The sequence below is a fragment of the Corella eumyota genome, chromosome 4 (genome assembly GCF_963082875.1).
Source record: "Corella eumyota chromosome 4, kaCorEumy4.1, whole genome shotgun sequence".
Taxonomy (NCBI): domain Eukaryota; kingdom Metazoa; phylum Chordata; class Ascidiacea; order Phlebobranchia; family Corellidae; genus Corella; species Corella eumyota.
Genome location: NC_137493.1, coordinates 10,675,464 through 10,695,107, shown reverse-complemented (window position 1 = coordinate 10,695,107; position 19,644 = coordinate 10,675,464). Strand labels below are relative to the sequence as shown.

At 30.3% G+C, this 19,644-nt stretch overlaps 1 protein-coding gene across 2 annotated transcripts; it reads left to right on the top strand.

The window, feature by feature from the left end:
• Positions 1 to 589: 589 nt before the first annotated feature.
• LOC145751403 (uncharacterized) lies at positions 590 to 19,306 on the top strand. Of its 2 annotated transcripts, none has more exons than XM_082567535.1 (16): positions 590 to 782; positions 1,264 to 1,352; positions 1,484 to 1,625; positions 8,967 to 9,137; positions 9,314 to 9,448; positions 9,850 to 9,987; positions 11,533 to 11,654; positions 12,314 to 12,411; positions 12,868 to 13,048; positions 13,325 to 13,390; positions 13,820 to 13,949; positions 14,045 to 14,103; positions 14,425 to 14,586; positions 14,758 to 14,930; positions 17,375 to 17,526; positions 18,016 to 19,306. In XM_082567535.1, the coding sequence occupies exons 1-16, from the start codon at positions 702 to 704 to the stop codon at positions 18,103 to 18,105; spliced, it is 1,989 nt and encodes a 662-aa protein (XP_082423661.1). In that variant the 5' UTR covers positions 590 to 701; the 3' UTR covers positions 18,106 to 19,306. The 2 variants fall into 2 exon arrangements, with proteins under 2 accessions (XP_082423661.1, XP_082423662.1); XM_082567536.1 differs by having other exon boundaries at positions 17,958 to 18,062.
• Positions 19,307 to 19,644: the final 338 nt, after the last annotated feature.

Sequence of the window (19,644 nt, the reverse complement as noted above, 5' to 3'; positions counted from 1 at the left end):
ATCTGACAATTAAAAGATATTGTTGCCTGATACAAAAAAGGTCAGGTTTTTTTGCCGTTTTATAACAAATAATTAATTATATTGTTAGATTCTGTATTTATTTATAATTTGAAATAACATTATAAGACAGTCAGATTATTTTAACTGTCTGTACTGTCAGACTGTGTTATTTTTGTACAAACTGACAAACCTAAAAAGTAATGTCTATTTGTTAATATTTTGGTTTAATAATTTATCGATACTATAAAAATTATAAAAACATAAAAAAACAGTGCTGATCTTGGTCATTGATTAAGCCCCAAAAAGCAGGTAAATCTCTTAATTTGTTGTTTCGAATCAAAATAACTAGTGACCAATTTTGGTTTGAACTTACAGCATAAATAAACAAAATAAAACACTCTACAAAATAAAAGATTTGCAGTAGAAGTAAGATTTGATATAAAATGTGTTTCACCAAGTGTTCTGTTTTAAAACTGTACAATGTGACAATGCTGATTTAATATTATGATAGACTTCTTTTTAGGATTTAAAATAAATATCATAATATATATAATTTATAATTGTTTTTATTTATAATAAATGTAGGATCCAAGTTTTTTAAACTTAAAAATTTGCTTTTTGTTAATAAAATTTGTTAAGTATTTTGCATGGAGTGGTAGTATCAAAAAAATAAATTGGGACAAGAAAAGACCTTTTTAAAGATGGCAACTCGAATGTATGTTTGTGAATCTGTTGAACACCCTTCCACATTATTAATTGGTCTTAATGAACAAAGACTTAAGGTATGCTAAAAAAGAAATTTTTTATGCAATAACTATAAATACTATTTTTTGCTCAGTTAAGACACCAAAACATTTTAGTTTTTTGTGTATTAAAATATGCCCATGAAATATTTTATATCTATGGATCAAACCTGTTTAAACTTCTACTTAATCTTATTGATTTGTTAAGTCCATGCACTTTATTTGATTCGCTCTACAAATGCTACGATGCAATCCATTTGATTTTGTATATTTTATAGGTACGGTATATGTCAGGTTAAATTTTTAAAGATGTCTAGTATATTAAGGTGTTGTTAATAACAATATTAAAATATCATTTTACTAGCCCATGTATTTTAAGTATTTCAGAAATATATGCTGATTGCTAATAGCCAGTTACCACATTGTGGTTACCTAATATAGACTCATTGTTTTATATTTAAGTTGTTTTTATTGCATGTAATTTTACAGTTAAAAATAATTTATTAAATTCTTTTTAAAGGGACTTTTATGTGACATTACTGTAAGAGTTCAAGGCCATCTCTTTAAGGCACATGTTAATATACTTGCTTCTGCTATGGGGTATTTCAGGTAGTTTCATCATATTTTAAGTAGATTTTTGTAAAATATATACATATTAGCAATATTTTATGGTATTTGTTAATTTTTTTTGTTGTAAAAAATTCAAAAATATAGTAAATATGTGAACAAATTGTACTTAGGGATCTGTTCTACAAGCCTACAAAGGAGAAAGTTGATGGAATTGTAGAAATTCCGATGATCGTTAACAGCATCGGATTTTCCAAAGTTTTGGATTTTGTTTATACTTCACAACTATGCCTTAGCCAAAGCACTGTAATGCAGGTAGGTTTAATTTTATAATTCATTTGACATCAATTAATAAATTTCCAAAAGTTTTGTTGTATCATATATTCACACTTGTTATAAAATATATATATATATATACACAGTTAGGTTATCCTATTTCTAAAGCAATATTACCCCAGTTTATTTCCTGTGTTAAGAGTAAAACTAAAGTCCTCTGTGTTCCTATTTATAGATTTATATTTATTGCTTACTCAATAGGTATTTCGAAATCATATTGCTTAAACATTTAAAAATTACTACAAATAATTAGTCCGAAGTCATTTAAAATGTTTTGAAATATATTTGAAGCTTATTACTAAATTGTAAACAGGAAATATAAAATAGCTTATTTTAACCTGAATGCTTTACCCTAATGTTAGTTAACAATTCTTTATTTAAAACAATGTTATTTAACCGGATTTTAATAAATAAGGTTTTTTTAATATTAATTTAAAATATTTAGTCAATTTTGTTTAAAATATCAACTTATCGCATACAATTTTAATAACAAAATGTGCGGCGTGGAATTTCAAAAAAATTCTTGATGGTATGTTGTGAAATAACGCAGGCCCGCTCTCATGTCTATTTTACATAATATTACGCCAACAACAAATTTCAAACTCGTTTTTTTCCGCCACACATCTGAACCAACATTTACAAACAGGGGCATTCAGTTCATTAATAATTGATAGATTGTAACCCGAAAAGGGTTCTCTCTTGAGAGGATCGCGCGTGGTTAGATGTCGGTGCAATTTCTTGTGTGCATTTCTCTTGGGTAACGTCTTAAATTATTGATTTTAATTTAGTAAAGAGGTTTGCTGGCTGTGTGGGTCGCTTTGCGAGTAGTCCCTTTTTGTGTGTTTACCTAAGGTTTAAAATACTACTTAATAATAAACTCGGGTTTTATCTTTATTTTAAGTTTCGTGTTTAGCTCTAATTTAAATTTTAACAATTAGTCTCACATTGTAGAAATAACAAAACATTGCCAGGCTAGTGTTTTATGAAACATCGCGTCATCTTTCGGGTTTTACTGCATTATTACCCTAGTGTGAAAATTGCGCCATATGCTCGAGTCATAAAACGATTTCGGGAAAAAAAACGGGGCGGAATATCATTGTATGTTAAGCGTAGCTCCAGGGTACATTAAGGGTCGCTCGTTTTCTATTGTTTGCTATCCCTATACTGTTGTTTGTCGCTGAACACAATACTCTTTACTTTTGAATAGCGCAGTGGGACGCTCGACCCATACTAAAAAAAGTAAAGCTCTTCATATCGCAGTATTGTTATTCGAATTATAACCCTATCCACTAAAAGAACAATTTATTTAATGTAAGTTTATGTCAAAACAAAAGGTCAATATACTATTAGCGACTTTAATATGGTGTGATCACAAACGAATACCAATAATTAACGGTAGACCCCACATTTAAATGAAAGTTAATTGGTTATAATATAGCTGTATCGCGGTTGTATTAAAATTGATACTAAAGAGTTTGGCCATTTCACGGTTCACTGTTACGGGTTCACTGTTCCAATATGAATTAATTAGGTCAACGGGGTGCTAGTAATCCGCTTTTGATATAAGTAAAACAACAGGCGCTAGATTGAATCCTGTCAACGCTTGTTTATGTGGCATTCTTCAAGGTCCAAATTGAGTACATAATTACGTCACTGGGTCGATAGTTTATTGGGTTTCGTCATGTCGATAAAAACCTTGTTTTTTGATTAAATATAAAAACGCGAAAACGAAAACGTCTATTTACAGCCCCCGCTGAGTGAACACAGTTTCACTCTATTTCGCTTTCATGGTGGCTTTTTTATTATTTACTTTTGGCTGTGTGTGGATTTATGTGGTTAAACAGGTTCCAGTTTGAGCTGACCGCTTCGACTTAACAGGGTTACTCTATAACGCGCCACCCGGCCCTCGATTTCAAAGAAATTTACCAACGACGAGTCTATAAAATTTTAAATTGGATGGTTGTGTTACAAATTTTAGCCCGGGGTGATGTAAAAGGGTTCAATTATTCAGGCTAACGTGGCTTCTTTGTAGGTTCGGGATTTCTTTTTATACAATAATTTCGTGAACTGTTTTTCCTTTATTTTGTTCAGTACCCCCTTTTATCCCGATTGTATTTCACCCAAATTGTGTTTTTTTTGGGGGTAAAAGCCTCTAAACACCGCTTTGAAACTTTTTTTATAATTTAATTTTAAGTAATTGGCGTAGAAAATTTTATTTATAAAAATGGGTAAAGAGACCAAAACAAATTTTTTCATGTGGCGTAAATAATAGGTAATAATATGCGTGAGATTGTATATGTACCCATGGTTTATGTCCCCCATGGGATTATACTGGCTCGATTTTATTTAAATATATCATACTTGTCCGCTTGTTCGGTATACGCGCGATTCGCACTAAAATTGGGAGTAAAAACATAAGTTATGACGCATGTTAGCTATTCTCCCGCGCTGCTATGAAAATCATTGATTTGCTTGTTTTTTTCTCTGGGGAAATAATTGAACTGGTAAAGAGTAGGGTGAACACCGTTCCCAGTGGCCTAAAATTGATTTTCCTAAATATAAAGTTCTGCCACTATGGGAATTAAAATCGCCTAAAAATAAGGGAAATGATTTTATTGGTAAACTGAAGGTTCATTATAATTGAGTTATCTTAGGATTGTGATATTGGAATTAGTTCACAAGCTTTTGGAAAATTGTGGTTTTTGTTGGCTGGTGTAACGGTCATTGTATTTTATTTCATTTAAGGTTCGCTTGCAAATTTTGTTGCAACAACTTGTAATTTATGATGACGTTTCTATTTTGCTTGTTTAAGTAGAAATAAATTGCAATTTTTAAAACCCCCTTATTTTATACATCTTGTTATGTTTTTTAAGGCGGAAGGGGATTATTTATAAAAGTGTAATAATAGTTAGCCATTTAATTTGTATTTTTTGGGTAAAAAGCAATACAAAGGTTGAATGGAATTTATATTTAGCATAAGATCCTGTTTTTTTAACAATCACATGAAATAGATAATCAATTTTGCAATTTTAAATATATTCAATTTACCAACAGTTTAATAGGAATAAAAGTTCGATGAAAATGGGTTTTGATAATCAGAATATTAAAAGCGTGTTTGCCTTTAAAATTTCAAGAGGCGACCGAAAAAAAACCCACGACCTAAAGAGCTTTCATATTATTTTTTTATCGCGGGGAAGTGTTAAAAACGAACGAAAAAGTTGCCACACTAGTCAGTTGCCTTACCCAGCGTTTGAATGTTGAGACAGCGGACCTCTTATCTCGATTCCTCTGTGTCTTTAATACTCTTGGTGTAACCACTCCAAGCAGTTTATCGCAGGCCGGGGCTCGTTTTATTTGGCGGGAGGGTATGTGGACAATACACTAAGCGAATATTTGACGTGCGTGTTTTGCGCGTTTTCATGAGAACCCAAGTACAACGCGCTGCTCACACAACGCGCGTGCCCTGCGCTGTAGGGGACCGCTCCAACAGCGATGTGTAATAAAATCGTGGTCCGACTTTAATTGTGTTGGCACATGCGCTTTCCAAAGACAATTTCCTGGTACGATTAAGGTCTGTTGTTTTAAAACCCCTTGTTCTGAAATCGCATATTTCCTGGGTTGGAATATTGAGGGCTTTGATGTGTCTGTATTACAATACAAGCAATGTGGTAATTTAACCGTTTTTTTAGTTCGTTCAAAAAATGATCTTCCAACATTGAACTAAATTTACATATTTCTTAGTTTTACTAAAAAAAAGGATTATGCTTATTGTCAAAATTGTATTGATAAGAGTGGGCGGTAATGTTGTACCCTGAAGGTAAAATAGATCGTCGTTATTGTTCAAAAGGGTACTAACATCAGTTTTATCAATATCAACGAACTTATTTTAATAATTCGTGTTTGTAAACCGTAAAAGGGTATACAAAAAGAAACTGAATTTTAATTGGTGGCTATCAGGCGTGAACCTTAACTTATTTTTTATATTATTTTTATTGATCAATATATTTTCAATCTGTATATAATTAAAGGGGGCATTTTTGTTAAGTTAAGAATCCCATCTGTGTTGTTTCAAGACTTTGTACTCTACTGGTCCGCAAATGAGCACCTTTTAGGCAGCTCAAACACTTTAGCTCTTTTTTTACCGTTCACTAACCCCATGTGATTTTAGAATTTCAAGTTGTAAATTTTCAAAAATTTGGTCATTTAACTATCAGTACATAGCAGTTTTGCACAGTTTTAACTTTTATTAAACAGGTTGATTGCCCGCCCTACGAGCTGGATTTAATTTATTGTAATAAACTCGCAACTAATATATAGTACCAGTGCTATTTTACCCTCCCACCACAAACAGCAGTTTTTTTTAAATTACATATATAAGATATTCTTACATATTTATCTATATCATTCACTTAGATACATTATATTTAGATAAATATCAACCCTTTTATGTAAATTTTTTTTTGCAACTTGAGGCAAAATTTGATAAACAGAAAGGGTTGCTATTTTACTTTTCTGGATATTGTGTTCCCAAACACATTCGTAAATAAGTTGCTATTTTCCTCCTTAAGGATATAGAATTTGTTTTAAATATGCAAATTTTAAAATTTAACGCACATCTGGTTAAATCTATTTAAATTGATTTCAAAAAAGTTTTTTCGACGCATTTCGCAAGTTGTTGGACGCACTGTCCCATGATTTGACGCTGATATAAAACCAAATTAATTTCGTTGAATACTAAATACTTTTGATATAAAAATCAGTGTAAAATGGAATCGGTGTTAAAACAATGAGGAAAAACAATTCACCTTTCTTTTTTTAAAACATCTAATTAAAAATAAAACAGTTCACCTTTTTCTTATTTTTTAGCAAGGGAATAAGAACGTAATTTTCTTTTAAACCCAGTAGGAAACAATGAATACTATTATAATTTAAAAAATAAATAATTAGAATTTATTTACTGAATTTTATATTATAACATGCCACCAATCAAATTTGCAATTTGAGCAAAACGTTGTCTGTGGTTGTGTGGTATATTGCTTATATTGTCCTGGGTTCATTTTTAAAATCACGTGATTCTTTGAATAATTGCCATTTTGTCAGTGCAATGTAACGTTTATTGACGTCACGTCCTACAGAGAAAAACTGCAGCACGGGTGATGTTGTACGTGGGTGTTTTTATCGTGTTATAAGCATATTGGTATCCCTAATATACACATTATATTTGTATTAAACAAAATCCAAGAAAATGTTTTTGTATCTAAATTTGCTCGAGTTTGTCGCTACCAACTAACTTGTGGCCGGTATTTCAAAATAATTGTTTTAATAAGGAAAATGTGATGACGTTTCTTTCGTTGAGTTGTTAACATAAAGTTTTGTATTTATATTTGGTGAAACTGTTGGTTTAAAACTTTTTCTTGGCCTAAATCTATTTGGTAGGGTTATTTCGTGAGTTGATATTTTTTAAATTGAATTTTTTTTAGGTGTATTTATATTTTTAATTAGGCTAAGTGGGGTATTTACTCACATTCAGGTGCGTGCCTTTTTAATCTATTTTTAAATGAAATTCGTTGAAAATTAAAATACGAAACAATTCGTTTCATTTTTAGGGGATTATAACCTAAATAATGTTTACCAATGTTTTTTACTTGGTGTTACGTTATAGGTTAATATCCGATTTTAAAGCAAGGTATATACAGGCACGTGCTGGAAGTTTGTATCAGTTATAATTGCCAATAATGATCTATACATCATAGCCTAATTACGCTTTAGCAAAATTTCCACAAAATAATCAAACTTCGCTCATTTTCGACATGACAAATGAACTATGGTAGACTTCCCGTGAAATTTTAACGACGTGTTTGAGATATTTATATATGGTTAAAACGAGCCATTAAAGCAACTTACATTGCTTTAACATATAACATCAGTAATTTGCTATGTGCCAATACATATATTATGGCAATTTTCATTTCAAATTTGGCAGCATCTATTCGTTTTTTGTTTATATTTGTATAACCCTAACAATATCCGTTTTGGTTAGATCTACGTTAAAATCATTTAAGATATTTGTATAAAAAATGACTGTTGAATAACTAGTAAATGTTAATGAATGCCACATTTGTGAGCACTTGTTCGTTTGACATTGATTTTATTGTAGTAATAATAGTGAGTTATTTTTAATAGGCAATTTTTGTCAGCGATTCGACAGCTACAAAACTGTCTTCTACCCGACAAAATTTAATACATCGGATATTTTAAAGTAGCACATAAAGTCGTATATGTGGTGTTGATCGTACTTTAAGCCACAAAAACAAATCTCTCGAGTTCAAAGTTCCATATTACCCTTGAAACCGTTGCCATTAACATGTTGTTTTTCGCACTTTGTCGTCGCTCCGGGCTGGCTGTTCAGCGCTAATCCAGTTCGAACCGGATTAGGGCGGTTCTGACGGCTGTGGCTCACCCCGCAGTTATCTGTGATTTACCACTTGAAAATGCTGCTGACCGTACATTTCGCCGCGGGCGTAGACCAAGTTGCCCAAGTCTTAAGGAGTTGTTTTCTCGCAGACAAATAAAGTAAACTCAACAAATGTTTTTACCACACCTCTTTACCAAAAAAAGAAATTGCATTCTTCCCACCAATGTTAAATTTGACTTATAATTAAAAGAAAACTCGCGATCATTATTCGAACCCAAAATGACGTCACAAACAAGTGACAGCCTTTTATGAAATTCGATTTCTTATATGGAAATACATTTCCTTGGTGGTGCGATTAATTACATCGACAAGTCAGAAAAAGTGACGCGTTTTGGTTAAGTCTGGGGTTTTGGCAAACTAAAAAGCTGCTGATAATGATTGATTAAGCCACAAATTTTAACGTTAAAATATGGACGAAACAAGGCAAAGCAAGCCAACGAATGCACGCTAGGGTAAAATTAATTAAAGCAACGTCGTGTTATGCAATCATTTTGTTGCGATGACGTAGAACACGTTTTGTCGATGGAGTTAACTTCAAATTTAAGTTTTTGTATTTTAATAATTTTTTTGGCCAGTTTAATATAATACAACATGGTTTTCGTAAGAACAAATATTGTAATTTCTAAATTGTAACAAAAATGCACGAATTATAATTACGGTTTTAATTACGGAATAGCGAAAAATCCAATTATATAATAACATCCATTTAATCATAATAATGTAACTTAAACCAAATTTTAAACACAATAAATGATTCTTTAACATAAAAAGTGCCGCGCTATATATGTTTTTCAAATTACTTTACGCAAAATCATTATTTTATTAAGTTTACAAATTTTTTAAAGGTTTTGTGTTCGGCATGCTACCTACAAATTCCTTACGTTGTCGAAAAGTGCCAAGAATTTATCAGCACGCATGGTCACGTGACCTCGCAATCTAGTCTTAACGCAGTCACGGGGCCTCTGCTGCAGGGTTTGCAACATCAGTCCGGGACCACAAGTCATGGCCATACTCAGGTTGGTATTCGTTAGTTTGTGCTAGGATCTAATATCAGATACCATCCCATGTTACAAACAACAATTGTGAGTGTTCGTTATTAATTTTGTGGATTTAAAAAAATATTTTTTTCTTTTCTGCCTGTTTTTACTTGCTATTTCTTTATTTAAAAAAATTGTCTTTTTAATTTTTGCAGAGTGCAAGTGCGAGTCTTTCGCTTTTATCTCAACTGAATCAAGCCAGCGAAAAATCGCGTGCTCGAGCTGTTAACAAACCCACACCGCACCCGAAGATAAGCCCGCTTCGAATACACGAATCAGACGAGCAACAGGTATTTGAATTTGAAAAACTGTTATATAAATTGCAGCATTTTTGCGGGGTGGTCGAATCGCTAAATAACGCATATTTCTAATACCTGAAATACGGGTTAGATTTTTGCTCTTGTAAAACTACAAAAAACGTATTATGTTAAAATATCGTTATTGGCCATAATCAACTTTGGAGATTAATTGTTTATCGCTTTAACTTATTTAATTTAGGGCCTAGTTAATTTGGCATTAGAATGCGGTGTCCATTTTGTTTTTATAAAATCATAGTTAACTTAAAAATTTTAATATTTATTAATAATTAATCTGAGAAGGCTGATCATAATTAACACAAGACGAATTATCTTGAGTGAATTTTTATTCAAAATCTAATAAAAACTTAAAAACACAAAATTATTTTTTTTAGGAATGTGAATTAATAAACACTCCTCCTTCACCGGGCACTCGATCTTTAACAATTAATGACGATAGAATTCACCAGAATGACGTCCGAGGCCCCACGTCACCAAGTTGTAATAACGACGACACGAAAGCCCAGAATTTGGTATTTTTTTTCTAATAAGTGAAAATACTTCTCAGATATAGCGGCGTTAAGAAATTTTCAGTAAATATTATTTAACAACATTTAAATTTACTAAAATTTATTTCAAAAGCGCGTAAGGTAACTAAAAAAGGATAAAACTTGATTAAAAAAAAAAAAAAACGATTTTTATTTTTTTGTTGTGCTTTAAAGGTAGCTTACCTGAAAACAAAAAATATTTTCTAAACACGCTTGACAGTTTGTGACGTCATAACCGGTAATCAATAAGCATGCCGTGATAGCTTGAATACCAAAATTTATTAAAAATGTCAAACCCTAAAAATCGGTACTTTGCGTTATGCATTTTTATCTGCCTTGGCGTCTTAGTTGAAATTAAAGTAAGGGTTAAATGTAGCATACAAAATTTAAATTTAGTTGGATTTCTTAGAAAAATATTTTAGCATCTTGTCCGGATATGTTTTTGCTGTTTAGTTTTGCATATTATTGAGCATTTCGAGGGCTTGCCTCTTATTTTTGCCTTTAATAATTTTTCCAGCCCGCGGGCTTTGCATTTTCTGCGCTTTGCTAATGAACTGGGAAATTTTAAAGGATGGAATTAAAAATGACGCGAAATTTTTTTTGGAATCTATTTTTGAAAGGTTTTTTTCTCGTTAAAACAGTGTTAACTCTTCAAAGCTGATTTATATAAAATTTAAAACTTTGGGTAAATAAAATAATTGGAAAATTGGTGCTTTAGAATTTTAAAGGTGTAATTACATTTTACCATAATTTTTATTATGGTTTTTCTGTTTTATATCATTTTAGTTATTCAAATTAGTATGTAAAACTTTTTTTTTATCTAAACAGTCCAAATTTAATGTGTAAATAGTTTGTGTAATCCCGATTTCTTTTGTAACTGTCATAAACTTTATCTCCATTGTAAGTTTAAATTGAAATTAATTAACAAAATTTTGGTTAAATTACCTTTTAAGGAGAATAAGAAAATAAAAAATTTGTTAAACCCCTATAAGGATTTTATTTGTTTTTTTTTTAAACTGTTTTTTTTTTTTTGGTATAAGTTTATTTGTTTACTGATTTTTAAAGTTGGAACTCTTAACATGCAACATAAAATATCAGAGTGACTCATAAAATTTTCTCTCACCGCCGATCATTTTAAAGCAATTAAAAACTTTACACGCGAAAGACGAAGGGAATTACAGGTCACGTGATGCCGTGTTACGTGTTTAAAGAGCGAGGCTAAAATTGTGGGTTCGATTCCAGCCGCAGGCGGAATTGGAGAGTTGTTTGTTCGCGCATTTAACCTAATCCTCGTGCAATGGGTTTAGAAAAAGACACGATTCGACATTTTCGAAAAAGATTTTGCTTTAAAGGCATATCTAATTAAGTGCGGTATGCGACTTAAAAAATAACTTTATTGGCTTTTATCAAATATTAATACGACGTTTTTTTATTAATTAAATGGTTAAAACATTTTGCCAAAACAATCACATATTTAAAATTATTTTTTTTTATTCGGAAAAATAAAATTTATTTTTTTTGTTTTTTAAGGTATCAGTAAAAAAAGAAAATTTGGAAAATATCGAGAATCGAAAAGACGAATATAACAACAATCCTGAAAACCAAATAAAGGAGGAACAACATGCAGTTGTTGCTTATTCTCCCCAAAACAGGTATTTTTTAAAAGTTTTACGCCAACCTAATATTTAAGCGAAAATTTTTTCAAATCACCTTTCTTAGAATAGGCGTAGCAAAATAAATATAACATAATGTACAGAAATAAATACTATTTTTACCGCTCTTAAGTTAAAAAAAAAAAAAATTTAACCTATTTTAAAGTGTTTGATTAAAATTTTAACTTGTGAACTATAATTGAATGGTGTTAAAAGGCCCGATTTTAAACGAGATATTTTAACACCGTTTTGTAATCGCGAAACTTAACTCATTAGGCTCTACGACTAATGAAGGGAAATTTGAGAGGATATTATCATTTTTATGATTAATTTGCGCTATCACGCGCCGTGAAAAATTTCGAAATTACCCAACATATTTTTATAGTTTTATTTTAATTAATTAGGATTATAATATTTAAAGTTTTTTTTATTATTTTAAAAGCTATACCCTTATAAGGGTATAATTTTTACCTAACCTAAATCATATTTTATAAAACTTTTGGACTTTGTTTAGGGGTTAAAATATATAAAACTTAGTTATTATTCTATTTAATTCTTTTTTTCATCATTTTTTCTTAAAATGTGCCTATTGATTTAGGGTTATTTTTTTATTTTTTCGGTAAAAACTATTTTGCAATTTTTATTTTATTTTTTTAAAGGTATTCGCAAGGTGTTAATGGAACAGATGAGCCTAACAATTTTTCACATATTAGAAAATTAATAGCTAATGGGCGATCGCGCGATTTAGTTAATGGAGGTAAGTTAAAACCAACAAAGTTTTTTAATCATTTTGTATTTTTGTTGAATGATTGCAATTTTTTGGGAATAATTTTGCGATATTTTTTGACTTGGCGTTTTACTCAGCGGTTAATTATTCTCATGACCGTAGGGTGAAAAATCACGCGATTTATGACGGAATGAAGCTTCGGGCTTAAAGCGGTGACATTTTGTAAAATCTGAATATTTTTGGTAAACCTTCAATTTGTTGGGCAATTTATTGCCAAAATTAAAATAAAAAAACACGGAAATTTTTTTTTTAGATTTGACGATTTGACGATTTAAAGTTTATTATTTAAGTGTTTTTTTTGTAAAAAATTAACGAATTTGTCGTAAATTTTACGTTAAAACCTAAAAAACAAAGAAAATATGATTGTTATTATTGGTTTAACCGTTTTTTTTACATTTTTTGATTTAATTTTTTACATATCTTCAGACGGCCAAGACATCGACCATAAATCTCTCGCTGACTATTTTTCCGCTGAGCAGCAAGAAAAAGATCGACCCCCCAATGCTTACCCCTTTACATTTGAGGGGAATAACCCCATTGTGAAAGCATCGACCCCAGCTGACCAACATATTTTTTCTATGACCAAAAATTGGGGCACTGACAATAAGTAAATAAAACAATTTTTTTTTAAATTAGTTTTTCTTTAACTTCGTTATTTTTTTTTTTATATTTTTTATATATTTAAACTGTAAAAACATGCATTTAAGATATTTTCCATCATAAATACATAAAATAAAATGATTAATATTTAGTTTTATATAAAAATTGACATTTTATATTTTGTTTTGTAATTTTTTAATCATTTTTAAAATCTAATATTTGATAATTTGCATTCTATTTAGTAATTCTTAAGTTTTCATATTTATATTAATTTTTTTCTTAGGCAAACTAATGATTTAACACATTACACACTGGCGCAGAAAAAAGAAAAACCAAAAAAGGAATACAAGTAAGTACTTGTTTAGCTAATTCATTTTAAAAACAAAACTTTTTTGTAGATTTTATCTTATATAAAAATTTTTGTTTGAATTGTGTATATATTTTTTGTTTTGATTTGAGAGTCAATTTTTTTTGCCTTGATCGGTATCGAGTTGCTTTTGGCAGTTTTGAATATTATTAAAAATATTTCCAGATACCTGCTGTTTGATATTTGAGCCCAACGGGAGTTTGTATTGTTTATTTTGCCTTACCCAAAGGCGCTACGACTTTAAGGCACTGGGAATCGAACCAATAACCTCGTGCTATAAAACTAAGTGTTCTAACCGATCCACTTGGTTGCCGGTTTATTTACAGATAAAATTTTAGGTTTAATATACAACGAATTAGGCTTTTAATTTACTTTATAAATTTAAGTTTTTGACTTTTTTTTAAATTACAGATGCGAATATTGCCAGAAAATGTTTGGTCGACAACAACATTTAAAACGTCATATTCTCACACATACTGGTGAGCGACCTTACCCTTGCACCTACTGTGATAAAAGGTTTAGAAGATCGGAACACCTCAAGGTGCGTAAAAATAAAAAGCAACGTATTTAGAGTTTGTTTATACGACTTTAAATGTTAAAAAATTTCTTTAAATTTGTATTTTCTTATTTGTTTAGCACCATTTAGTTAACCACGAGCAAGCATTGGGTATAACAATTGTTCAATCTAAGAAACGGTAAGTGTAAATTTATGCAATTTCTTATAAGCAAAGATGTATTTTTTGAAAATATTATTATCAGTGTTCACCCGTATAATCGAATAGACATTTGTCGTTAACCTAAAATTTTAAAAACGACATTTTTACTTAAATTTAAGTCAACATTTTTTTCCAAAGAAGGTAAGATTTAAGAAGGGGTTAGTACAAAAATGTTTAATATTCAAATGTTTCGGTCAAATGATTTCGATCAAATGACAGTATTACATTGTTATCCGTTGTTTTTTTATATAACTGCCTTTGTAATAAGCCAGTTTAATTTTCAACGTTCTGCTATCACAGACAACGAAGAGTTGACCGGGAAGATGCTTACTCACTGTCGAAAATGATGTTAGATTCGTACGGCCAACCTAACAGAGTAAGTCCTACCCCAGCTATCACTATGTCAGGTCCAGTAATATTACCTTCTATGTTCTCGGATACTACAAATGGAAGAAGAAACAGGTAAAGACTAAAATGCAAAAGACTGATGTACAGCTGTTAGGCGTTTAAATTTTTTTTTGCTAATTGTTTAAACAATTGAAATTCTTATCGTTTTTAATATTTAATTTAACATTTATTTAAAAGTATTAATTTTTTATTTAAAAAAAAACTGTAAATAATTAAACGATTTAGTCCTGGTGCACGAAATACTGAAATGGAGGAACCAACCAACATGGAAATGGATGGAAATTTTGAAGGACAAGAAAACTCCCCAAATGTCAGTGAGGAAAATACTCCAATGATAGCTTTGAACCTTACTAGACATCCTTCTTACACTAAGAACAGGCAACCGGCATTGGACTTAGGTACATTATTTTTTAAAGGTTTTTATATTTAGTAAAAATACTTATTATTTTTTTTTAAACAGTGTGGTTCTGGGTCATACAACTTAATTTTAAATGAAAATATATGTTGTTGTTAGTTTATATTTTAAATTTCATTAATTTTGGTCTTGTAGTTAGTCTGCAATCTTAGTTTAAACTTTGTTCCTATAAAAACGCAAATTGACGTTACTCTAGTAGATTATGACGTAACAATCAAATTACACGTCGTTTCAAATGTATCTTAAAAGCGAGATTAGGTAAAATTGTTAAGGTTTAAAAATATTTACGGGTCTTATTATTCATAAATTGTTGTAAATAGGGCAAATAGCAATAAGTTTTTGATTGTATGCTTATTTTAATTAAATTAGGCGATTTTACATTTCCATTTAAACAGCCAAGGGTCTGGAAGTCAGGCAGTTTTAGTTACTGCCACCTACGATTTATTAAAATGTTAATTGTACCTACATAACAAAAAAAAAACGATTTAAAAGTCATACTTGTAATTTAATTAACGCTTTGGTTTGCCTTTATCTAAAAGATATTGCTAGCCTACATAGCCAAACAAAATCGTGTTTGCGCTTACTAGGTAAAGATTTAAAAGCGATTGTTTTTTAAGCAGCTCTAACGTTATTTCTAGGATTGATTTGGCAAAAAAGAAAACAAATTGAACCAAAATAAACTTTAATTAAATAAAACTTATCATAAAACTTCAAAGCGCAACAGAAAACATTGCAAAACCGTATGTTGAAGCAGCGCTTCTACCATTGTTACGTCATAATCTACTAGAGTGACGTAAATTTGCGTTTAAAATTTTTTTTAAAAAGTGATTTTTAAACTTAAAGAGGTCGCAGAGTTTCTTTTTTAATGATGTTGTAATTTTTTCAACTTGCACGAGAATACCATTAATTTAAAAATTAGTCAAGTAGTTTTTGAAATATCGGGATTTGAAGGTAAATATTGTAAATAGGGAAATTCCCTTCGTTCGCGAGTCACGTGACGCACAACGTCATCGTCGTAAGTTCATATGCTGGCAGACATAGAAAAATAACCTTATTTTTCCCTCTCTGACCCGTTTGTTGTACCTTTTTTAAAATTTTTTTTGCAAAAAACAAACTTAACATAAAAAGCAATATTTAGCCATATTATATAAGACATTTTTTGCTTTTAAAGTATTTTTAATTGGGTAGACTGTATTTGAAAAATTTTAACAAATTAAGGTTATGTTGTTAATTTCAAAAATTTTTCAGCCAGTAACAGTTGATATTGGCTGACAAACACTTACAAGAAACAGACAGGTCAACTAAGTGTTACTGAAGCAAAGTTTACCTGTTAGAACATTAGTTTTTGCTTAAAACTTAATATATCCGACAGTTTTGTTGGGTATCATATAAAAATAGTTCTAATCACTAAACGTCACATGGGTTAAGACACATATGTATATTTTACATCAATAAACTATAAACACTGAGTATTCTGGTTAACATTGTTTTAAGTGTTTTTTTTATTGATAATTCCAAAAAAAATTATTATAACCTACAATATACGTAAGTACTTGTACCCCTGGCAACAAATATTAGTGTTTGCTGCCTTTCTTAACTTCAGTTTGTGGTTTACACCTGTAAAAATATAACAAAAATAATTGATATAATATAACCAAAATAAAAGTATATATCGTCTGTATAGGCTATATAAACAAGACAATGTATTAGTTAACAACGTTGAAGTAATTTTATTTTAAACAAAACTAAGACTGTGTTAACGGTAAACTTTGCTTAAATAAGACTTAGTTGACCTGTCTCTTTCTTGCAAGTGTTTGTAAGCGTTTTTGGTTGGTAAACTTTCAAAATTAACAGCATACCCATAATTTGTTAAAAATTTTTAAATACGGCCTACCAAATTAAAAATATTTAAAAAGTAACAACTTTCTTATATAATATGGATACATTTTGCTTTTCGTGTTAAGTTTGTTTTCTGCCAAAAAAAAATTACAATAAGTACAACAAACGGCTTAGAGAGGGCAAAATAAGGTTATTTTTCTATGTCTACCAGCATAGGAACTTACGACGATGACGTTGTGCGTCACGTGACTCGCGAGCGATGGGAATTTCCCTATTTACAATATTTACCTTCAAATCCCGATATCTCAAAAACTACCAGATCAATTTTTAAAATAATGGTATCCTCGTGCAAGTTGGAAAAATTCCAACATAATTAAAAAAGAAACTCTGCGACCGAACCATCACTTTAAATTACAAACGATTTATAAAGATTTGAGTTATAATTTTTGGTGCGTTTTTTTTGGCGTGCCATTCTGCATGTTTTTATATAAAAATGTCAGGACAGACGAAAAAGCTGAGTCGTTCACTTTAAGAATTTTTTTCTTAAATACAAATCTAAAATTTTGTTTTTATTGCAATTTTTTTTAGCTCTTGGATCAGGTCTTCCGGAAGAAACAGATGGTTTGGGTTCTTCCCCCCCGCTTAACATCTCGTCGGAGGACAACAAGATCGGAGAGGAAGGAGAGAGAGTGGAAGAAAACCGAAACTCTTCCGACTCCAACTCTTTAACAGGATTTGAGGTAAAAATAATTACTTCAAGTAAAAACTTAATTCGTAATTTAATATATACTTTCTAAGAACACTAGTATTGTAAGAAGTTTACGTTAAATCTCTTGTACTACTCAATTTTTAGAAATAAATTTGGAAAAAAAATTAAAAAATTAAATTTTTGTTTTCTAAACTTTTGTATTCGGGCAAATGTACGTTCGCTCAACATGTTTTAGATTATTCGTTCGCATGTAATAGTGGTTATAGGGTCAGGGTTAAAGCGTACATATTTTTATTTAAAACGGTAAAACAACGAATTGTCATGTTTGCAAAGTTAAAACACTTGCGGTCAATTCGGGATAAAATATTGTACGCCGGTTCTGTATGCTAATTAACAATATAGCTTATTCATTTTAAACCCGATTTTTAATATTTGTTAATGTTAAACAGTTCTATTTTTTAGGTTTACATTATAGAAACAAGATATCCACAATATCTTTAAACTTGATTTTTAATTTAAGAATGGCACCAATTCGGATCTAATTGGCATGGAGGGAAGTGAAGTGCTCACGAGCGACCTAAAGCGGTTAATAGCCGCTATGGACGAGTAAACTTGTTCGAAATTAGTTGATGACGATCACGTGACCTAGTTGTTAGTTGGTCACGTGGTATAACTACTGGGATCTTTTGGCTTTTATCAGACTAAATTTAACCTACAATACAGTTCGTGCGTAATTAGCTTCGGATTTTTTGGAAAAGTGTTTAAATGACTCTATGATGTCATTACTCACATTTTTGTTTTAAAAAGTTTAAAGATTTTAGAGTAACTTTGAAATATTATTTCAAGGGGTCATAATTACATAGGATTAAACTAATATATATAAACATTTGGTGAAGGTTATTTTTCAACTGATTTTGACGTTACTTAGATGACGTCATATGTTTTAAGTATTTTGAGCCATGTCAGTAAGTTGTGTATTGCGATGTTCGTTTTTTCTTCTTTATTTTCTTGGAAGTGTTATTCTTACTTAGGCTTGTTCTTTGTTAAAATTTGTGACCGCTTGCTGCTGCTTAAGAGTCCAAAGCGTTTTATTTATTTTGTTATTTTCTTTTTGTTTATTTCCTTATTTTCCGTTTTTTGTTTACTATACGTACTATTTTTGCGCATTTTTTTGTTAAACTTAATTATGTAGTATTTATTTTATGGCAATGGTCGTTCGTACTAAATAATTTTATCAGTAGATTTGTTTTCGTCGTTATTTTCAAAATCGTTGGGTGTTTACTTATTCCTATTTTATTCTCAACAAATAGGAATTTTCGTTATTTTTTACGTTCGTTTATTTTAAAAATTCAAAGTATTTCTTAAAAAGAACTTTGACTACATAATATTGGTTTAAGGAATTTATTATTGGGGTTAAATCTTGCTAAAGGATAACAGTTGACAATGCAATGCCTTGATCCCCATCAACCAAACGAGTACTTTATTTTAATACCAGCTGTGTTTCGTTGCAGTTTGTCACGTGACTAAATTTCAAGTCACGTGACGACATTTGCTGACGTACTTTTATTTTTATTTTGTTTATAACCGCTAACAAAAGCATGACATTTTTACAGTTTATTTATTTTTTTAAAGTTTTTGTGTTTAAATTAAGTTGTTAGGTTTTACATCGTGTTGTGGAGCTAAGCGTACGTTCTTTCAGTTTCACTTCTTTCTGCGTTTTTGTTTTTTCTTTCATTAAGTACTCTAAATATTAAATATTTGAAAAACTGTTTTTAACTGCACCCTATATACACATTCAAATACATACTGAATATAAGACAAATTTGTTTTTATAAGTAAAAATAAAGGGTTTAGAATGCAGAATAAATGGTTGATAGTTTATTTAAATTTAGATTATTTTCTCCAAAACAGCAAACTATTTATATATACAAATGTTTGCTTGTTTTAATTTTTTTTATTTTTGTGAAATAATTTTCTTATTTGCAATGTACGGTTCAGACCGGCAGCGTGGTGTAGTGGTAAGAACGCTTGCTACACCATTATCAGGTCGTGGGTTTATTCCTCTCGCTGCTCTCATGCTGTAGCATTCTTTAATAAGGCGCTATAAACGGTATAAACTCCTGCTGAGCCAGCACTTAATCAGCAGCAT

What these genes read in the sequence shown, in the direction of transcription:
- LOC145751403 (XM_082567535.1), top strand. Translation starts at nt 702, where the DNA reads ATGGCAACTCGAATGTATGTTTGTGAATCTGTTGAACACCCTTCCACA. An exon ending in GCCAAAGCACTGTAATGCAG is followed by an intron (nt 1,626 to 8,966) that starts GTAGGTTTAATT and finishes AATTTTTTAAAG; the next exon opens with GTTTTGTGTTCGGCATGCTA. An exon ending in CAAGTCATGGCCATACTCAG is followed by an intron (nt 9,138 to 9,313) that starts GTTGGTATTCGT and finishes TAATTTTTGCAG; the next exon opens with AGTGCAAGTGCGAGTCTTTC.